Source organism: Hemiscyllium ocellatum, chromosome 9, assembly GCF_020745735.1.
Source record: "Hemiscyllium ocellatum isolate sHemOce1 chromosome 9, sHemOce1.pat.X.cur, whole genome shotgun sequence".
Classification (NCBI taxonomy): Eukaryota; Metazoa; Chordata; class Chondrichthyes; order Orectolobiformes; family Hemiscylliidae; genus Hemiscyllium; species Hemiscyllium ocellatum.
The window spans coordinates 67,185,761-67,203,058 of NC_083409.1; the positions used below are offsets into that span (position 1 = coordinate 67,185,761).

The 17,298-nt window shown below is 41.1% G+C and overlaps 1 protein-coding gene across 7 annotated transcripts in view; it reads left to right on the forward strand.

The window, feature by feature from the left end:
• nfia (nuclear factor I/A) overlaps positions 1 to 17,298 on the forward strand; it is a 506,523-nt gene that overhangs the window by 292,748 nt on the left and 196,477 nt on the right. For all 7 annotated transcript variants that reach the window (XM_060830426.1, XM_060830431.1, XM_060830425.1 and 4 more), the window contains one exon: positions 12,925 to 12,999. In XM_060830426.1, coding sequence (XP_060686409.1) covers positions 12,925 to 12,999 — 75 coding nt within the window. The remainder of the gene's footprint in view (positions 1 to 12,924; positions 13,000 to 17,298) is intronic.

A 17,298-nucleotide genomic window follows, 5' to 3' on the forward strand; every position in this document is an offset into this window, starting at 1 on the left:
ATAAGAATGCTGTATGTCTTCTTTGATACCTTATTCTCTTGTGTTGCCATGTTCAGGGAGTTATGGACTTGGACCCAAGATCCCTCTGTATATCAATACTTCTGAAGGTCCTCCCATTTAACTGTATACTTACCTCTACATTTGACACCCCAAGATGCATCACTCACACTTGTTCAGATTAAATTCCATCTGCCATTTCTCCATTCAAGTTTCCAAATAATCGATATCATGCTATATGCTTTAAACCTCCCTCCACAACTCCGTCAATTTTCATGGCATATGCAGACTTACTAATTAGACTGCCTACATTTTCATCAATACCATTTATATAAATTACAAACAACACTGATCCTTGCAGCGCACCACTACCCACCTCCAGGTTTTTTTTAACCAGTTTACAGTAAAATATTAAATCATCGCAGAAATTAACTTTGTTTTGCATTTACTGTTTGTAATATGAAAATCAAGCAGATATTTAAACCATTCAAAATGCTTCTGGTGTAAATGGCAGAGCTGTGTGTATTTTGTGTTCCCCAACATTGTTCACAGCTTGTCAGAGAAAGTGCCATACGAATTCTGACTCTGGTCTGGCACAAACCCAGCCTTTTGTAAGAAACATTCAACAAATTATTTGTAACTGGTTCTAACTTAGCACATTTGAAAAGTGTCAGATTTTTCTTGTAACCAAACCTATGTTAAAACAAGCTGGCATAATGCCAAACCATAGTGAGATCTATTTGATGCTGCCATGACCTCCTTCATTGTAGCTGAAAGAAACATTGTTTCAATTTCATCTTGGATTCAAATAGATGGAATATAAGAGCATTACAATAATATGGTATATTTTCAAGTGTGGAATGCGTTAGATGTCAGATATTATCCATACTTGTAGTTTTATCCTTATGCTGAGTTCATATACATGAACTGTACAATCTTAAGTAATCACTGCAAATTGAATTGGAATCATTTAGATTTTGAGAATGTTTCCTTCAGGAAGTATTATATGTGCATGATATGTTGTATGTATGTTTCAGCTAAGGGTGTGAAATGTTGACTTCAGAGGCTCAAAGTCAGAGGTGCAAAACTAATTTCTTGTCAGTGTTTCGGAGAATGTGCTCCTAAACATACTTAGCATTTTATTATGGTTTAGCTAACCGTTTCAAAACTCCAGTGGGAGCTTTGTCAAATCCAGCAATCTGACTTGCTTGTTGTAATTATAATATTTACACTTTGGAAGCAAAAGCCCCTTTTTTATTCATTTATTGGATGTGTGTGTTCCTGCTGGCCCAGTATTTATTGCACATTCCTAGATACCCTTGGGAATGTGGTGGTGTGCTGCCTTCTTGAACTGCATTCTTAGTCTATTTGGCCTACCTAGACCCACAAAGCCATTCGGGAGGGAGTTCTAAGATTTTAACTCGGTGACACTGAAGGAATGGTGATAAATTTCCATGTCAGGATGGTGAATGCCTTGGAGTAGAACTTGCAGGTGATAGTCTTCCCATATATTGGCAGCCCTTGTCCTTCTCAATAATAGATGTTGTGCATTTGGAAGGGTGCTGTCGATGGAGCCTTGGTGAATTTCTACAATGCATCTTGTGAATGGTACACTCTGATACTACAGAGCATCAGCGGTGGTGGGAGTGAATATTTTAGATGTGATGCCAATCAAGCAGGCTTGTCGTCATGGATGGTATCAAGCTTCTTGAGTGTTGTTGGAACTGCATCCATCCACGTAAGTAGGGTGTATATCATGTGGCGATGATTAGATTCTCTTGTTGGGAATGATCACTGACTGACCAAATGTTAGTTGCCACTTCTCAGCCCAAATCCGAATATTGTTCAGGTTTTGCTACAATTGAACATGGATTGCTTCGTCAGCAAACATCCCTACATCTGACCTTATGATGGAGAGAAGACCTTTGATAAAGTAGCTAAAGATGGTTAAGCCTCCCCAGGGAACTCCTGCAGAATTGTCCTGGGACTAAGATGAATGACCTCCAACAACCACAACCATCTACCTTTGTTTGAGATATGATTCTAACCAGTAGAGAGTTTTCCGTATGATTTCCAGTGACTCTAGTTTTGTTAGGGCTCCTTGATGTCCTAACTGGCCTTGATATCAAAGCCAGTCACCCTCATCTGATCCCTGAAATTCTGTTCTTTTGTCCATATTTTAGCAATGAGGTCAGGAGCTGAGTGACTCTGATGCAACCTAAACTGAGTGTCAACAAGCAGGTTAGCAATAAGCAGGTGTTGCTTGATAGCACTGTTGATGCCACATTTCATCACTTCACCATTGATTGAAGGTGGACTAATGGGGCCACAATTGGATGGGTTAGAAATGTCTACCAGACATAATCTGGGCAATTGTCCACATTGTTGGGTAGATACCTGTGTTATAGCTGTACTGGAATAACTTGACTCAGGGTGCAACAAGTTCTGGAGCACAAGGCTGCAATAATATTGCTTTAATGTTGTGAGGGCCAAAACCTTGCAAGTAATTCTGTGTCTTAGCTTCATCAGATTGGCACCTAATTTCTAGGTATGCCTGGTGCTGCTTCTGACATATCTCCTCTCTTTATTAAACCAGGATTAATCCCCTAGTTTGAGCTAATGTCAGAGTGAGATCCGTGCTAAACCATGAGGTTGCAGATTGTTTTGGAATTCGGTTCTGCTGCTGATGGCCAACAGCACCTCATGGATGTCAAGTGTTGAGTTACTATATCAGTTCTAAGTCCAACCAATTTAGCATGGTCATAAATAATCAAAGGACTAGTACTAATCCATGTGGCACTCTATTAGATATAATTTCCAACCTGTAATTTACTCATTTTTCCTCATTCTCTTTCCTCTGAGACAATCTTCTCTTAGTAGAAATATATCACATCCAGCTCCATAAGCAACCTTATATGGGGTCTTTTGGAAATTCAGATACCTTGTATTTACTGCTTCCTGTTCATTTACCCCCGTTGGAAGTAGTAGTGTGGAAGATGATATCTTCAAAACAGATGTGACAGAGACAGAGCAATGAAGAGCATGCAATTTGTCCTCATAGGAAAGAGGGTCAGACAATGAGTAGCCAGGGTGTACTGTCACTGGGAAAAAAGATAACAAAGTTGAGGAAGGCAAAAATCATTGATCTGTAGAAACCTAAGAGAATAAAATGTAGACTGCTCTGTAGCTCTGAAAGTGCACCATTGACTTTAAGGTAAACATTTGGCTACTTTAGTTCACTTTTCAAATAGTTAGAATATAGAACATTACAGTGCAGTACAGGTCCTTCAGCCCTTGATGTTGCGCTGACCTGTGAAATCAATCCGAAGCCCATTTAACCTATACTATTCCATTCTTGTCCATGTGCCTATCCAATGACCACTTAAATGCTCTTAAAGTTGGTGAGTCTACTACTGTTGCAGGCAGTGCGTTCCACGCCCCTGCTACTCTGAGTAAAGAAACTACCTCTGACATCTGTCCTATATCTATCACCCCTCAATTTCAAGCTAATTCCCCTCGTGCTAGCCATTGCCATTCCAAGGAAAAAGGCTCTCACTGTCCAACGTATCTAACTCTCATTTTATCTTATATGTCTCAATTAAGTCACCTCTCAACCTACGAAAAAAAGCCACCAGTCCCTCAACCTTCCCTCATAAGACCGTCGCTGCATACCAGGCAACATCCTAGTAAATCTCCTCTGAACCTTTTCTAAAGCTTCCACATCCTTCCTATAATGCAGTGATCAGAACTGTACATAGTACTCCAAGTGCAGCCACACTTTGTCCAGAGTTTTGTACAGCTGCAGCATGACCTCATGGTTCCAAAACTCAATCCCTAACACACTGTATCAACCTGGGTGGCAACTTGCAATGATCTATGTACCTGGATACAGAGATCTCTCTGCACATCTATACTGCCAAGAATCTTACCATTAGCCCAGTACTCTGCATTCCTGTTAGACCTTCCAAAGTGAATCACCTTACATTTTCCTACATTAAACTCCATTTCTCACCTCTCAGTCCAGTCCTGCAGCTTATCTATGTCCCTCTGTAACCTGCAACATCCTTCATCACTATCCACAACTCTACCAACTTTAATGTCATCCGCAAATTTACTAACCCATCCTTCTATCCCCACATCCAGGTCATTTATGAAAATGACAAACAACAGTGGACCCAAAACAGATCATTGCAGTACACCATTAGTAACTGAGCTCCAGGATAAATATTTCCCATCAATACCACCCTCTGTCTTCTTTCACCTTGCCAATTTTTGATCCAAACTGCTAAATCACCCTCAAACCCATGCCTTTGTGTGCAATAGCGTACAATGGGGAACTTCATCAAACGCCTTACTGAAATCCACATACACCACATCAACCGGTTTATCCTCTTCCACCTGTTTGGTCACCTTCTCAAAGAACTCAGTAAGTTGTTTGCAAAATTCATATTATTACAGTGTATTTAATCAGAACCAGAAACCAATTTTCTAATCAGTACACTGATCAGGACAGGGATTCTGTTGTCTTTTATTTGCTCAGCCTCTGATTATTATTCACGATTCAAAACGCTCCATTTTAACTGTTGTTATTGAAATCTCAGATAATCTCTCAGGTTCAAAGAACAGGCAACTGTGACTACAGCAGTACTGCACAATTGGTTATGCCAATTCCTGTTGTCAAATATCGCTCCTTTTCACTACCCATGCTGAATGACATTTTCTAGCCAGAAATATACAAGCCTGAGGTGCTTAACGCAATCATGGAGACTTGCTGCATTAAAGGAAATATGGAGTTAGGGCATTTAGGACTGAGGTGAAGAGAAATGTATTCATCCAGAGAATGGTGAACCTCTGTAATTTTCTGCCATAGAAAGCAGCTGTGGCCAAAATAGTGAATGGTTTCAAGACTGATTTAGATTTAGTTTTCAGGGCTAAAGGGTATGAGGAGAAAGGCCGGAGCAATGTGGTGAGTTAGATGGTCAGCCATGAATGATGGAGTAAATTTGAAGGACTGAACAGCCTACTCCTGTAGTACGCTGTGTGTTCAAGGTGAACTTAGTGCAATTTATTGAATGTATGATGAAAGTTCATAATAGGTTATTATTTTTTGGCAACTTGGGCTTTAAAGTCGAGTATTTTTCGTTTTCAGTTCTGCAAATATGCCAGAACTTTAAAATATAAGTTTTTGGTCAAAATAGCCATTCCAATATATCATGTGATTAAGCTAAACACCCACCCTTACTCAGCACATCATCTGGTGAGAAAATTTCTGAGCCTCACATTTTGGTTCCCTAGTCAAAGATGAATTTAGTTTATTCTTTATTTCAAATTATACTTCTGTAATCTGAGATTGAGGACTGAGAGAGCGACAGATGGAAAGGCACTGTAAATGGGTCCAATTCAGAGAGGAAAGATCCTTATGAGCAGAGTGATAAGTTTTAGTTTTGGCAGTATTCAGGCCTTCAGAGCTGGAAAGAAGTATTGAGCTTTTGTTTTGCAGTCCAAGTAGTCAAAGCTAGCAAAGACCAGAGGTTTTAGTTAGAATTTAGTGAGTTAGATTGTGTATAGGTGTCTCAGGGAGAGATGGTAACAGAGAGAATCACATCTGGTGAATGTGCAAAAAGTCACTACAAGGAAACTGCTTACAACTTTATTAGTTGAGTAACAAATCAAGAGTAAAGACAGAAGTGAAAGTTCCTCAGGATTGAATGTCTGTAGAAGATGTTGTTGGGAAAAGTAATGAATATTTCTTTTTGTATTGATCAAAGACCTTAGAAATTTTTTTTGTGCAATGCAAGTGTCTTTTTTGTTAAATTACATTGGCAGCCTCAGTGACTGAACATCATGATTACTAAATCACAAACAAAAAAGTATGGTCTCATAAGGAGGGTTTCACTCTGGGACCTAATCCATTTAGTTTTTCTCTCACATGGACTCCTAACAAGTCCTTGCTAATTCGTGTGGTTAACTAGTGTCGTTGGTGAATGTCTCTTCCCTTTCTTTTCAACTCACATTTATCAACAGGTGCTTCTCTTTCAATTCTGCTGTGATCTAGTGTGCAATTTAAATTTCTTTTGCAGAAGCTTGACTGAGGAAATAAAAATGAACTGCATTTTGGAGGATTATCACTGTACTACATCTCAGTCTGTTCAATGGCCATAACCAACTAATATCAAAAATCCAAACATCTGCAAATGCTGGAAATCAGGAACAAAAACAGAAATTGCTTGAAACACTCAGCAGGCCTGGCAGTGACTGAGGACTGCAGAAGGGTCACTGGACCTGAAACATTAACTCTGCTCTCTCTCCTTTTGAAAGCAGATTTGTATCAAAAGGCTAAACCACAGAAACCATCCCTTGGCTGAAACGGTCTATTTATTTCAATCAAGTATGTGATTGAATCTCCACTGTGATCGCACAATGAACAGGACAGATAAAAATGTTGAAATTCTTTGTCCACTGTTTCAAGTTCATTTGTTAACCAATTTGCACAAAATTCCTTTATACATTATTTTTGCTGTCATTGGTTAATATTATTATACCTTAACATTTCAGCTATTAAAGATCAAACATGACAACTATTTATGCAGAAAATTAAAAAGATCTTTTAAAGAAAATAAATAGACCAAATTTACTTAGCACCATTGACAGCCATGAAAGAGATTAAACTATATTGATTCTGCCATTACGTTATAAGAGAACTGGAAGATGTGAGTACAGGGCATGCAGTCTGAGCAAGGTGATGAACATAAAGTGGAATCATCAGCAAAAGTGTGGATAGGATTAGATGGTGAGTCAAGGAGGTCATTGTTTCTTGTTCGTAGCAATGACTTTCAGAATAAATAGAAGTAGGTCCAATGAAGAACCAACAGGTACGGCACAGGCAAAGTGGTTTGAGAAGGAAACTAATCAACAGGGAATGCAGCTTTGGTGGGAGACCGCACGATTTTAACATGGCTAGAAGCATACAGCAATGTGCAGGGTGCTAGGAGGTTAATTTCTGGAGTCTTCAAGAACAGAGTCCTAGAAGTGTACATAAACACCAGCAGAATAGATGTGTTAAAAAACATGTTTGCGAATGCCAATTAGATTAGAATCGGCAAAAATAATTTTAAAATGAACAATGACTTGAGAAGAGAGAGCCTTAGTAGAAATGGCACAAAGTCAGAATCATCCTGAAGCTCAGCCATCTACAATTCTCCAGCAGGATGTAATCCTAATCTGTTATACAAGCAGAACTGTCCCTCTAAGTGATCACTAGCTTTAATGCAAAAGCACTATATCTGCCAGCTGCATTGTACCTTATATTACCTCTGGGTCTCCTAAGGTGGGAAGGAAAGTTACAAGAAAAGGCAAGAGATCAACCTCATCATGACAATCTGATTACTTTGTAACTAAAGTGTTCAAACTAAAATACTCTCTCCAAGTTTCTCACAGTGTTCATTTGGCTGACCACTGGCTTTATTTTCTGATTTCATTTTTTTTAAATCTGTGAGCAGACAAACCACAAAACAGGCTCAAAAATTCTCCTTCAAGAAAGTTTCTTCTGGCATGAATCCAGTTTATTCAATTCTTCCACACCTCCACATTTCTCAGAGACAGAAGCATTGAAGACATTGGACTTCTGGATTTTGACACAAGAATCGGTGGGTCCAGTTATTGTGCCAGCTCATTTCAATCATTGGTTTGTCTGCAAAGGGTGTCTGACAATAATCCAACACTGGGTCCTGTGAATCACCAGAGGATTCCCCCCATGAGAATCCTTTTCGTGACCCGTGTTTATTTTTATAAGACCATTGGATGAAAATAATACTCTGGTATAAATATTGGTGTGCAGCAGCAAGAAACCTTCAACCCTGGCCTTGAAGAATATTCCTGATTTTGGTAGCAACGATGGATACTGTAGCACTAATAACACTTCACAGGCAATCCCATTCTGGCGAAACAAATACCCATTTGGGAAGATGAATGTGTCGCTTCCTTGGGAATGTGTTGGATTTGCTCTAACAGCCATTTTTGTAAATGGAGAAGTAAAGAACTTGAGAAACTTGAATTATGCAGAGGAGTTCAAGAAACAGCCGAACAGTGCACCCCAACACAGGCAGTCAGCAGCATTGAGAGGAGCAAACGAGTGGAGGATCCTAAGATAGGCAGTCAGCAGCATATGGAGGAGTAAATGAACAATTGTGGAGAGTGTGGTGCTGGAAAAGCACAGCAGTTCAGGCAGTATCTGAGGAGCAGGAGAATCAACGTTTCGGGCATGATTCCTGATGAAGGGCTTATGCCCGAAACATCGATTTTCCTGTTCCTCGGATGCTGCCTGACCTGCTGTGCTTTTCCAGCACCACACTCTTGACTCTGATCTCCAACATCTGCAGGTCTCACTTTCTCTGGATGAGCAGTGGTTCCTGACACAGGCAGTCAGCAGCACTTTGAGAAGGAGAGCCCTACAGAATCCTAAGACAGGCAGTAAGCAGTAACTAAAGGAGTGAATGAAAGGAGGACCCTTAGGCAGACATTTGGAAACTAATGATGAGCTGGGACATTACAGAACGATCATAAGGTGTTTGGCTGGGCGAGGAACAGACAGAGGCAGAGCTTTGGGCAAAAGAATGGGGAGGATGGTAAATATATGGAGGTTGGAAAAAAAATCCAAAAATATTCAGTGGCATCACATGAAATTCCTGTGTCAGTTGGTCGGTTGGTAATTCCTGTTGGGTACTATGTAAAATGTCAAAGTTTGAGTAAAATATAACATTTATAGACTCCTTCTAACTAGTTTATAATTTTTTAAAGAAACTCTAGCAAATGCGAAGTAAGGGACGAGTGATTTCATTATTTATCTTATTCTCAAGTGATGAAGTTTAAGGCTTTAAAGTTGAAGTTGGTGTGGTAAGTGATAGTGAGAAGGGACATTCATTTGTTTAATAATTAATCATGTAATTAATTTCTTAATTAAGACATAATGAAGATGGCAGGACTGATGATGTGTTGCGATTGCAGAGTGTGAAACACCTGCATTTGTGTGATCCAGGGCACATACATCTGTAGTCGGTGTTTACAGCTTGAGCAGCTTCAGTTCAAAGACTATGAGCTGGAATCTGAACTACAGACGCGGTGTCACATTAGGCAGGGAATATTACCTGGGCACGTTATTCCATGGTGCAGTCATACTTCTGAGGATAGGATCTTCTGAAATGATCATTGGTCAGGGAATAGAGAGTATAATTGCGAGTGATGCAGGTAAGGATCCCAGAGGGCAAGGCTGTAGGAGCCTGAGACTCTGCAATAGACAAACCGGTTGGAGGTTCTTTTAGCTTGTTCAGTTGAGTGTGAGGTTGATGGTCAAATGAGTTAACTGACCGTAGCACCGTGATACAGAAACATATTCAAGTGGGGCGAGCAAACAGCGATAATAGGAGCAGATAATAAGGATGATTGACACTGACACTGCTTTTTGCAGCAAAAAGCAAGAAGCTAGATGGTTGTATTACCGAACTGGTAGGCGAAAGGAGGACTGCAGATGCTGGAGATCAGAGTTGCAAAGTGTGATGCTGGAAAAGCACAGGCAGCATCCGAGCAGCAGGCGAGTCAATGTTTCAAGCATAAGCTCTTCATCAGGAATGTGTGGAGCTTACACCTGAAATGTTGACTCTCCTGCTCCTTAAATGCTGCCTGACCTGCTGTGCGTTTCCAGTGCCACACTTTTCGATCTTATCGACCTGTTCCAGGGTTTTGTATATCTGCTCCGGGCAGGAAAGGCTCTATGATGATAGGGGGAGGAACTAGTCATCATGGTCAATTTCAGTATCCCTGCATAAACAGAAAATAAAGCGGTCTGCATAATCCATATGAGGCACTAGGCACCAAATAATCATAACCCTAGAAGTAATTTCTGGATTAATACCTGAGTTCATAATTGGCATAGGGCAAATAAGATTAGAGAGGTGAATGCATGGCTGGTGTGAATCCCAGTTTGTGGAGTATTGCCACAAGTAGGAGAAAGTGGGTACTGTACTATTGGGATGGTCTATACCTGAATTGTGCTGGAGATAGTGTTTTAGTGAGCCACACAACAAGGGAAATAGAGAGGAATTTCAACTAAATAGTGGGGAGAAGGGATCCAATTTGGGAGGATGTTGTAAGTGAAAGAGTAGCAAGCTGGCAAGAGAGAAAAATATTTGTTTGAGAAATGATGCACAAACTATAGCAGGAAAGAATAAAGGGTACAAATCTGAGTAAATCAATAGATAAGGCTAGAGTTTATAGAAGTAACAGAACAATTGAGTCTACCTGACCTTCCTAAGAGCATCCCGCCCAGACTCCACCCTATCCATGTAACCTGCATTTCTCATGGCTAACGCAGTTAGCCTGCACATCTTTGGACTGTGGGAATAAACTGCAGCACCTAGAGGAAACCCACGCAAACACTAGGAGAATTTGCAAACTCCACACAGACAGTCACCCAATGCTGCAATCGAACCCAGGTCTCTGGTGTATGAGACAGCAGTGCTAACCACTGAGGCAGTGATGCCCTCATCAAAGAGGAAATGCAATCAAAGGAGATGCTGTGAATTTTGCAACTTCCTTCACCTTCACCCTCACACTCAATTGTAGTGAACTGTTAATGATAGATTCTTCTGAGACACCACAGGACTTTTCCTGAGCCTTAACCCAACAACTCCTGTGTTCCTTGACATCTCCAGAGTCCTAACTCCTTGAGCAGCCAGAACACAACCTTTTCAGGAGAAAGTCTGCTCTCATGACTGACCAGCAACTTAAATTAGTAACTTTTTTCCCCTGATTCCTCCATCCAACTGGTATGACAAACTGAAAGGCTTTGTGTCTGAATATATGCAAAATCACATCTGCTCTGGGCTGGAAAGGTTCCACAATGTGAGGGGGAGCATTTGATTGGGTGTGTAAATATGGGGAGTAAGGAATCTGTGGGGTTGCAGTTGGTGGATACGTGAGATGGATAAAACTCTGACCAGAAAAGCATAAATTTATTAAGCCTCTGACTAACTAACTTTTAATCCCTGATGTTTAACCTCCAATATTCACCTTCTTCTTTAAGGAAGGATGTGAATGCATAGGAAACAGTTCAGAGAAGATTTACAGACCAGTACCTAGGAAAGGTTAGATGGGTTGCTCGAATTTAAAAGAGTAAGAAGTTATCGTAATAGTAATTTATTGTTCTACGTATTTATGAAAATTAAGTAAAATGTGAATAAGTCACCATAATTTTAATTACAGAAATTATAAAACATAATACATCATGATGTTAGGAAAATTTTCATTTTTTGTTCCACATATGGCTTCTTGATTTCCTAAGTGGCTACGGGACTCTGCCACACTCTGCAGCCATCAAAGCTATCCCTGACGCCCTAGCACTGTGGAGAAAGCAGCCCTTGCCACCACTGACTGGACCTAGAATGTCACCTCTGCCAAACCTGCCTCATCGCCACCAATATTCCAGTTGCTTCCATTGCCAGGAGACTACCCTAATTCTTGAGAACCAATTGACCATCCAAATTATCTCCCAAGGACTGAAAGTCACTCAAGATCATTCATTCACCCTGCTGCCATTGTAGACACTGCCAAAATATCAGAGGAAAATAATGGACTCCACTTTGTCGATGCTGGAACAGTTGCTCAAACCACAGCCATCATGGCCACGAGGAATGGACCGATCCACCGCTCAACAATTTTCTTAAAAGAATTTATAATCATTTGGAACTAATATTTAAACCAGAGCTGGCATGTTCCTCGTTAAGACAGGGATGGGTTGTGAAATCAATCATGCAGAATTAATCCTCTGATAATATCCTTCAGACTTATGTCAGCAGACATTGTGAAAGACCAAGCTCTGATTTTTTTTTAAAAGCTGTGCAGACAGTTTTTCATATTTTTAAAGGACAGGTGATTTAAATGCTTATGTATAATCCTTTACTATTCCAGTGAGTTTATTCTCTTCATATGCGGCCATGTATATATTTAATAATCCTAAAGACTACCTGTCCTCTCACTGTAAGCACCTCACTCTCCAAAAGATGACCTGGGACTACTCCACAGGGATACCTTACTTTCCAAAAGAGTCCAACCATGCCAAGGTTTGGACCTTCTTTTACCAGACCTAATCAAGTATTTCAATAAAAGAAAGAACTGCAGATGCTGGTGATCTGAAACTAAAGAAAACAGAAATTGAGAAATTCAGTAGTCTGGTAGCACCTGAGGGGAGAAAACAAAGTTAATGTTTCCAGTGCGGTGACATCTTTAGAGCTGCCCAGAGCTCCCAGTTCTAATGAAGATGCTGCCAGACCTGCTGGTTTTCTCCAACAATTGCTGGTTTTCTTTCATGTATTCATAAATGCCTTGCAAAACATTGAACAGACTGAAGGCAGCAACAGCTTAATATGTGCAGATCCTTCCATGAAGTGTTTAAATCCAGCATATTTGGGACTTGGGCTTCTAGATTCGGATTTATTTTGGTTGCACAGGGAACTATCTCCATAGCATATGAGGCAACAATCAAGCGATTTTTAAGTTTTCTTGAAGAGAAAGTTGGAATAACAAAGAAAACTTTTTTTGTTTCTACATTTCTTTGAAAAAAAGAATCTCTGGTTGGAATTACAGCTCTAACTAAATTGTACAGTGTCTGTGGTTTTATGTAAAGTCTCATAATTTTTTTTATGAAACAGCTCACTTATAAGGTTCAAGTATTGACAACCTTCTCCCTTTCAGTGTAGATCTGCAATTGGTTTGTTTACCTTGGATAACTGATTCATGGAGCATCTAAAATGAAATTTCAGGCGTTTTGATTTAACTGGAGGATTTCCACATAACAATATTTTGCAATACCAAAATTCCTTCTGCGAATTCTTATTGTAGAGAAGCTTAATTTTCTTTATTTTTCATGTTTTACAGGACATTTGGGCTTCCAAGACAGCTTTGTCACATCGGGTGTGTTCAGTGTCACTGAGCTTGTCAGAGTGTCACAAAGTAAGTGAAAACAGTTCATGCAAACATGGATTTGATTAATAAAGATACGTAGGGAATTTCATCCGTAATTCTCATCACACTGAACATTCATTAACTGTCATCCCACATTTTATTTTCCATCAAGCTAATACTGATATTTTTTGGTAAATGATTGAGCACGTTTTTGGACAAAGCACTTAGCTAAATTTAATCAAGAATTTCAATTGGAGCTAGCTGTCATGTCTTTTATAACCATCTCCCCTGAAGTCACTATGATGCCTCTCCTGTGCAGACATGATGCCAGATATGTATCAGGATAGAGATTTTTCACCTGGTTTGCAGTGTAAGCTGTTAGATTTTGGAGGTTTATTACCAAAGTTACCTATTACAGGCAACCGAGTAAAAAATGAGGTCTGCAGATGCTGGAGATCACAGCTGCAAATGTGTTGCTGGTCAAAGCACAGCAGGTTAGGCAGCATCTCAGGAATAGAGAATTCGACGTTTCGAGCATAAGCCCTTCATCAGGAATAAGAGAGAGAGAGCCAAGCAGGCTGAGATAAAAGGTAGGGAGGAGGGACTAGGGGGAGGGGCGATGGAGGTGGGATAGGTGGAAGGAGGTCAAGGTGAGGGTGATAGGCCGGAGTGGGGTGGGGGCGGAGAGGTCAGGAAGAGGATTGCAGGTTAGGAGGGCGGTGCTGAGTTGAGGGAACCGACTGAGACAAGGTGGGGGGAGGGGAAATGAGGAAGCTGGAGAAATCTGAATTCATACCTTGTGGTTGGAGGGTTCCCAGGCGGAAGATGAGGCGCTCCTCCTCCAGCCGTCGTGTAGTTGTGTTCTGCCGGTGGAGGAGTCCAAGGACCTGCATGTCCTCGGTGGAGTGGGAGGGGGAGTTAAAGTGTTGAGCCACGGGGTGATTGGGTTGGTTGGTTCGGGCGGCCCAGAGGTGTTCTCTGAAGCGTTCTGCAAGTAAGCGGCCTGTCTCACCAATATAGAGGAGGCCACATCGGGTGCAGCGGATGCAATAGATGATGTGTGTGGAGGTACAGGTGAACTTGTGGCGGATATGGAAGGATCCCTTGGGGCCTTGGAGGGAAGTGAGTGTGGAGGTGTGGGCGCAAGTTTTACATTTCCTGCGGTTGCAGGGGAAGGTGCCGGGGGTGGAGGTTGGGTTGGTGGGGGGTGTGGATCTGACAAGGGAGTCACGAAGGGAGTGGTCCTTGCGGAACGCTGATAGGGGAGGGGAGGGAAATATATCCTTGGTGGTGGGGTCTGTTTGGAGGTGGCGGAAATGGCGGCGGATAATACGTTGTATGCGCAGGTTGGTGGGGTGGTAGGTGAGAACCAGTGGGGTTCTGTCTTGGTGACGGTTGGAGGAGCGGGGCTCAAGGGCGGAGGAGCGGGAAGTGGAGGAGATGCGATGGAGGGCATCGTCGATCACGTCTGGGGGGAATCTGCGGTCCTTGAAGAAGGAGGCCATCTGGGCTGTGCGGTGTTGGAATTGGTCCTCCTGGGAGCAGATGCGGCGGAGACGAAGGAATTCATTTGTAAGGAAACTTCAGGCAGTTTTTTTTAAGTAGTTTAGATAAAAGCCATTCAGCCTTTTAATTCTCCCCAGTGTTTTAATTTGATGATATGTGCTCTCTGCCTCCCAGACTGATTTGGTTTTCCCCCTGTACTCACCTGTTCATCACCCTATTGTATCTCCATTCCATAACCCATCTCTCCAGCCTAATTAATTTGACCCCCCACTAACAGCGCTAGAAGACCACCTCCGCAAGGATGTTGGTCCTGTTCTGTTTCATAGGCCTCACATTCCCCAGAAATGGATCTGGCATTCCAAAACCTTGCCTCCTACTCCAACTGCTTATCACACATGTTTCTAATCTATCTGCCTATTCTTGTTCTCATTCACACTGGGAGTAATCCAGAGATTACAGACTTTGAGGTTCTGCTTTTCAATCTGCTACCTAGTTCCCTAAATTCTTATTGCAGGTCCTTATCCCTCCTTCTACCTCTGTTGTCTGTCGTAATATGAGCCACATTATCCGACAGTTCATATTCCCCCTTCAGACTTTCTTATTGCTGTTCAGTGATATGCTTGGTCCTGGCCCCAAGGAAGCAACACTCCATCCTGGAGTCACATCTGTAAATGCAGAAATGTCTGTCTACACCCCTCACTGTCAAGTCTCCTACCACCACTGATTTTCCTTTCTTTCTCCCTTTTTCTGAGCTCTGGCTGCACTCCCCATGGGAACTTCATTCTCAGCGTTTTCCAACTCAGAAAAAGTGCTAAAAACAATGACTGCAGATGCTGGAAACCAGATTCTGGATCAGTGGTGCTGGAAGAGCTCAGCAGTTCAGGCAGCATCCAACGAGCAGCGAAATCGATGTTTCGGGCAAAAGCCCTTCATCAGGAATCAAGGGCTTTTGCCCGAAACGTCGATTTCGCTGCTCGTTGGATGCTGCCTGAACTGCTGTGCTCTTCCAGCACCACTGATTCAGAAAAAGTGCTGTTGAGTGAGATACATTCTATGGCTTTCCCTGATCATCTCTCTGCTTCCCTTCTTCTGGCCATCTATTCCTTCTCTGACTACATCTCCTCCTTTAATCTGTGGAGTGACTGTGTCCAACAATATGCTCTCCACGTAGCTCTCAGCCTTGCACTGTAGCGCCTCCAGCTGACACACAAGGTCTGAAAGCCTGTGCTCAGTCTAGACAACACTGATGGGTGTAGACTATAGGTCCCCTAAACTGTAGCTATTCTGCTGATCTGACAGTAAATCAGGAGATAATGATGGTGTTTTAAAAATGATCTCCGAGGCCTGATGGATTACATCCCAGAATATTAAAGGAAGTAGCTACAGATATAATGGATGTATTAGTAATAATATTGCAAGAATCTTTAGATTCTGGAAAAATCCCAGAGTATTGGCAAACTGCCAATGTAACACCCTTTTTCCAAAAGGAGGGAAAAAAGAAAGAAATGATAACTATAGGTCTGCTAGGTTGACAGCCATTATTGGTAAGACATTAGAGTCCATTAGACATGATGTAATAGCAGAGCATTTTGCAATACATAATAAATCAAGAAAAGTCAGCATGTCTGACAAGTTTATTGAAATTGTTTGAAGAGGTAACAAACAGGACAAATAAAGGGGAAACCATTGGATTTAATATATTTGCATTTCCAAAAGACATTGCAGAATGAACCACACATAAGCATACTAATAAGACGAGCACATGATATTGGATGTCACCCATTAACATGGATTGAGGATTGCAAACTAGTAGGAAGAAAATGTTGGGGTACGGTTGACATTTTCAGGATGGTAACCTGTAGCTAGTGGAGTGTTAGAGTGATCAATGCTGAGACCACAATTAAGAAGGAATGATGGAGACTGATACAATTACAACATTTAAAAGGCATCTGGTTGGGTATATGAATAAGAAGGGTTTAGAGGGATATGGGACAAATGCTGGCAAATGGGACTAGATTTATTTAGGATATCTGGTAGGCATGAACCATAAGATCTGTTTCGATGCTGTACATCTCTATGACTCTATTTGCAATATATTTGGATGACTTGGATAAGGAAAGTGAACGTACTATTGCCAAGTTTGTGGATGACACTAAAATACATGGGAGGACAAGTAGTGAAGATGATACAGAATCTATAGGATGATATATACAGGTAAAATAAGTGGGCAAAAATTGGAAGATGGAATATATTGTGGGAAAAATGTACGGTTGTGCACTTTAACAGAAGGAATAGAGCAAAACTTGATCGAGAGGGATTTGGGCATTCTTGTGCATGAATCACCAAAAGTTGTTGTATAAATTCAGCTGGTAATAGAGAAGATAAAATAGAATGTTGGCCTTCATTTCAAAAGGAGTCCCATATAAAAACTACAGAAGTTTTAAACGTATATAAGACACTAGTCTATAGACCACACCTAGAATACTGTGAACGGTTTTGGTCCTTATCTAAAGGAAGATATACTGGTATGGAAGGCAATCCAGAGAATGTTGGAGGGTACTCTTTGGTATGGAGGCATTTTCTGATGTGGAGAAGTTGAGTAGATTTGGGCTGCACTTATTTGAGTTTAGAAGAATGGGATGTGACTTTTTTGAAATATAAAAGATTCTTAGATGGCTTGAATGGGATGTGAGCACCAAGAAATGGCTTATTATAATTGTCTTCATGGGATGGAAATGGAAATTGTGCTTTGAAATAGGGCAAATAGTACACCTAGGATTCATTGTCTCAGACCCAATATGTTGCCATCTCCAATGTGGACACCTATTTGTTTTGGCATCA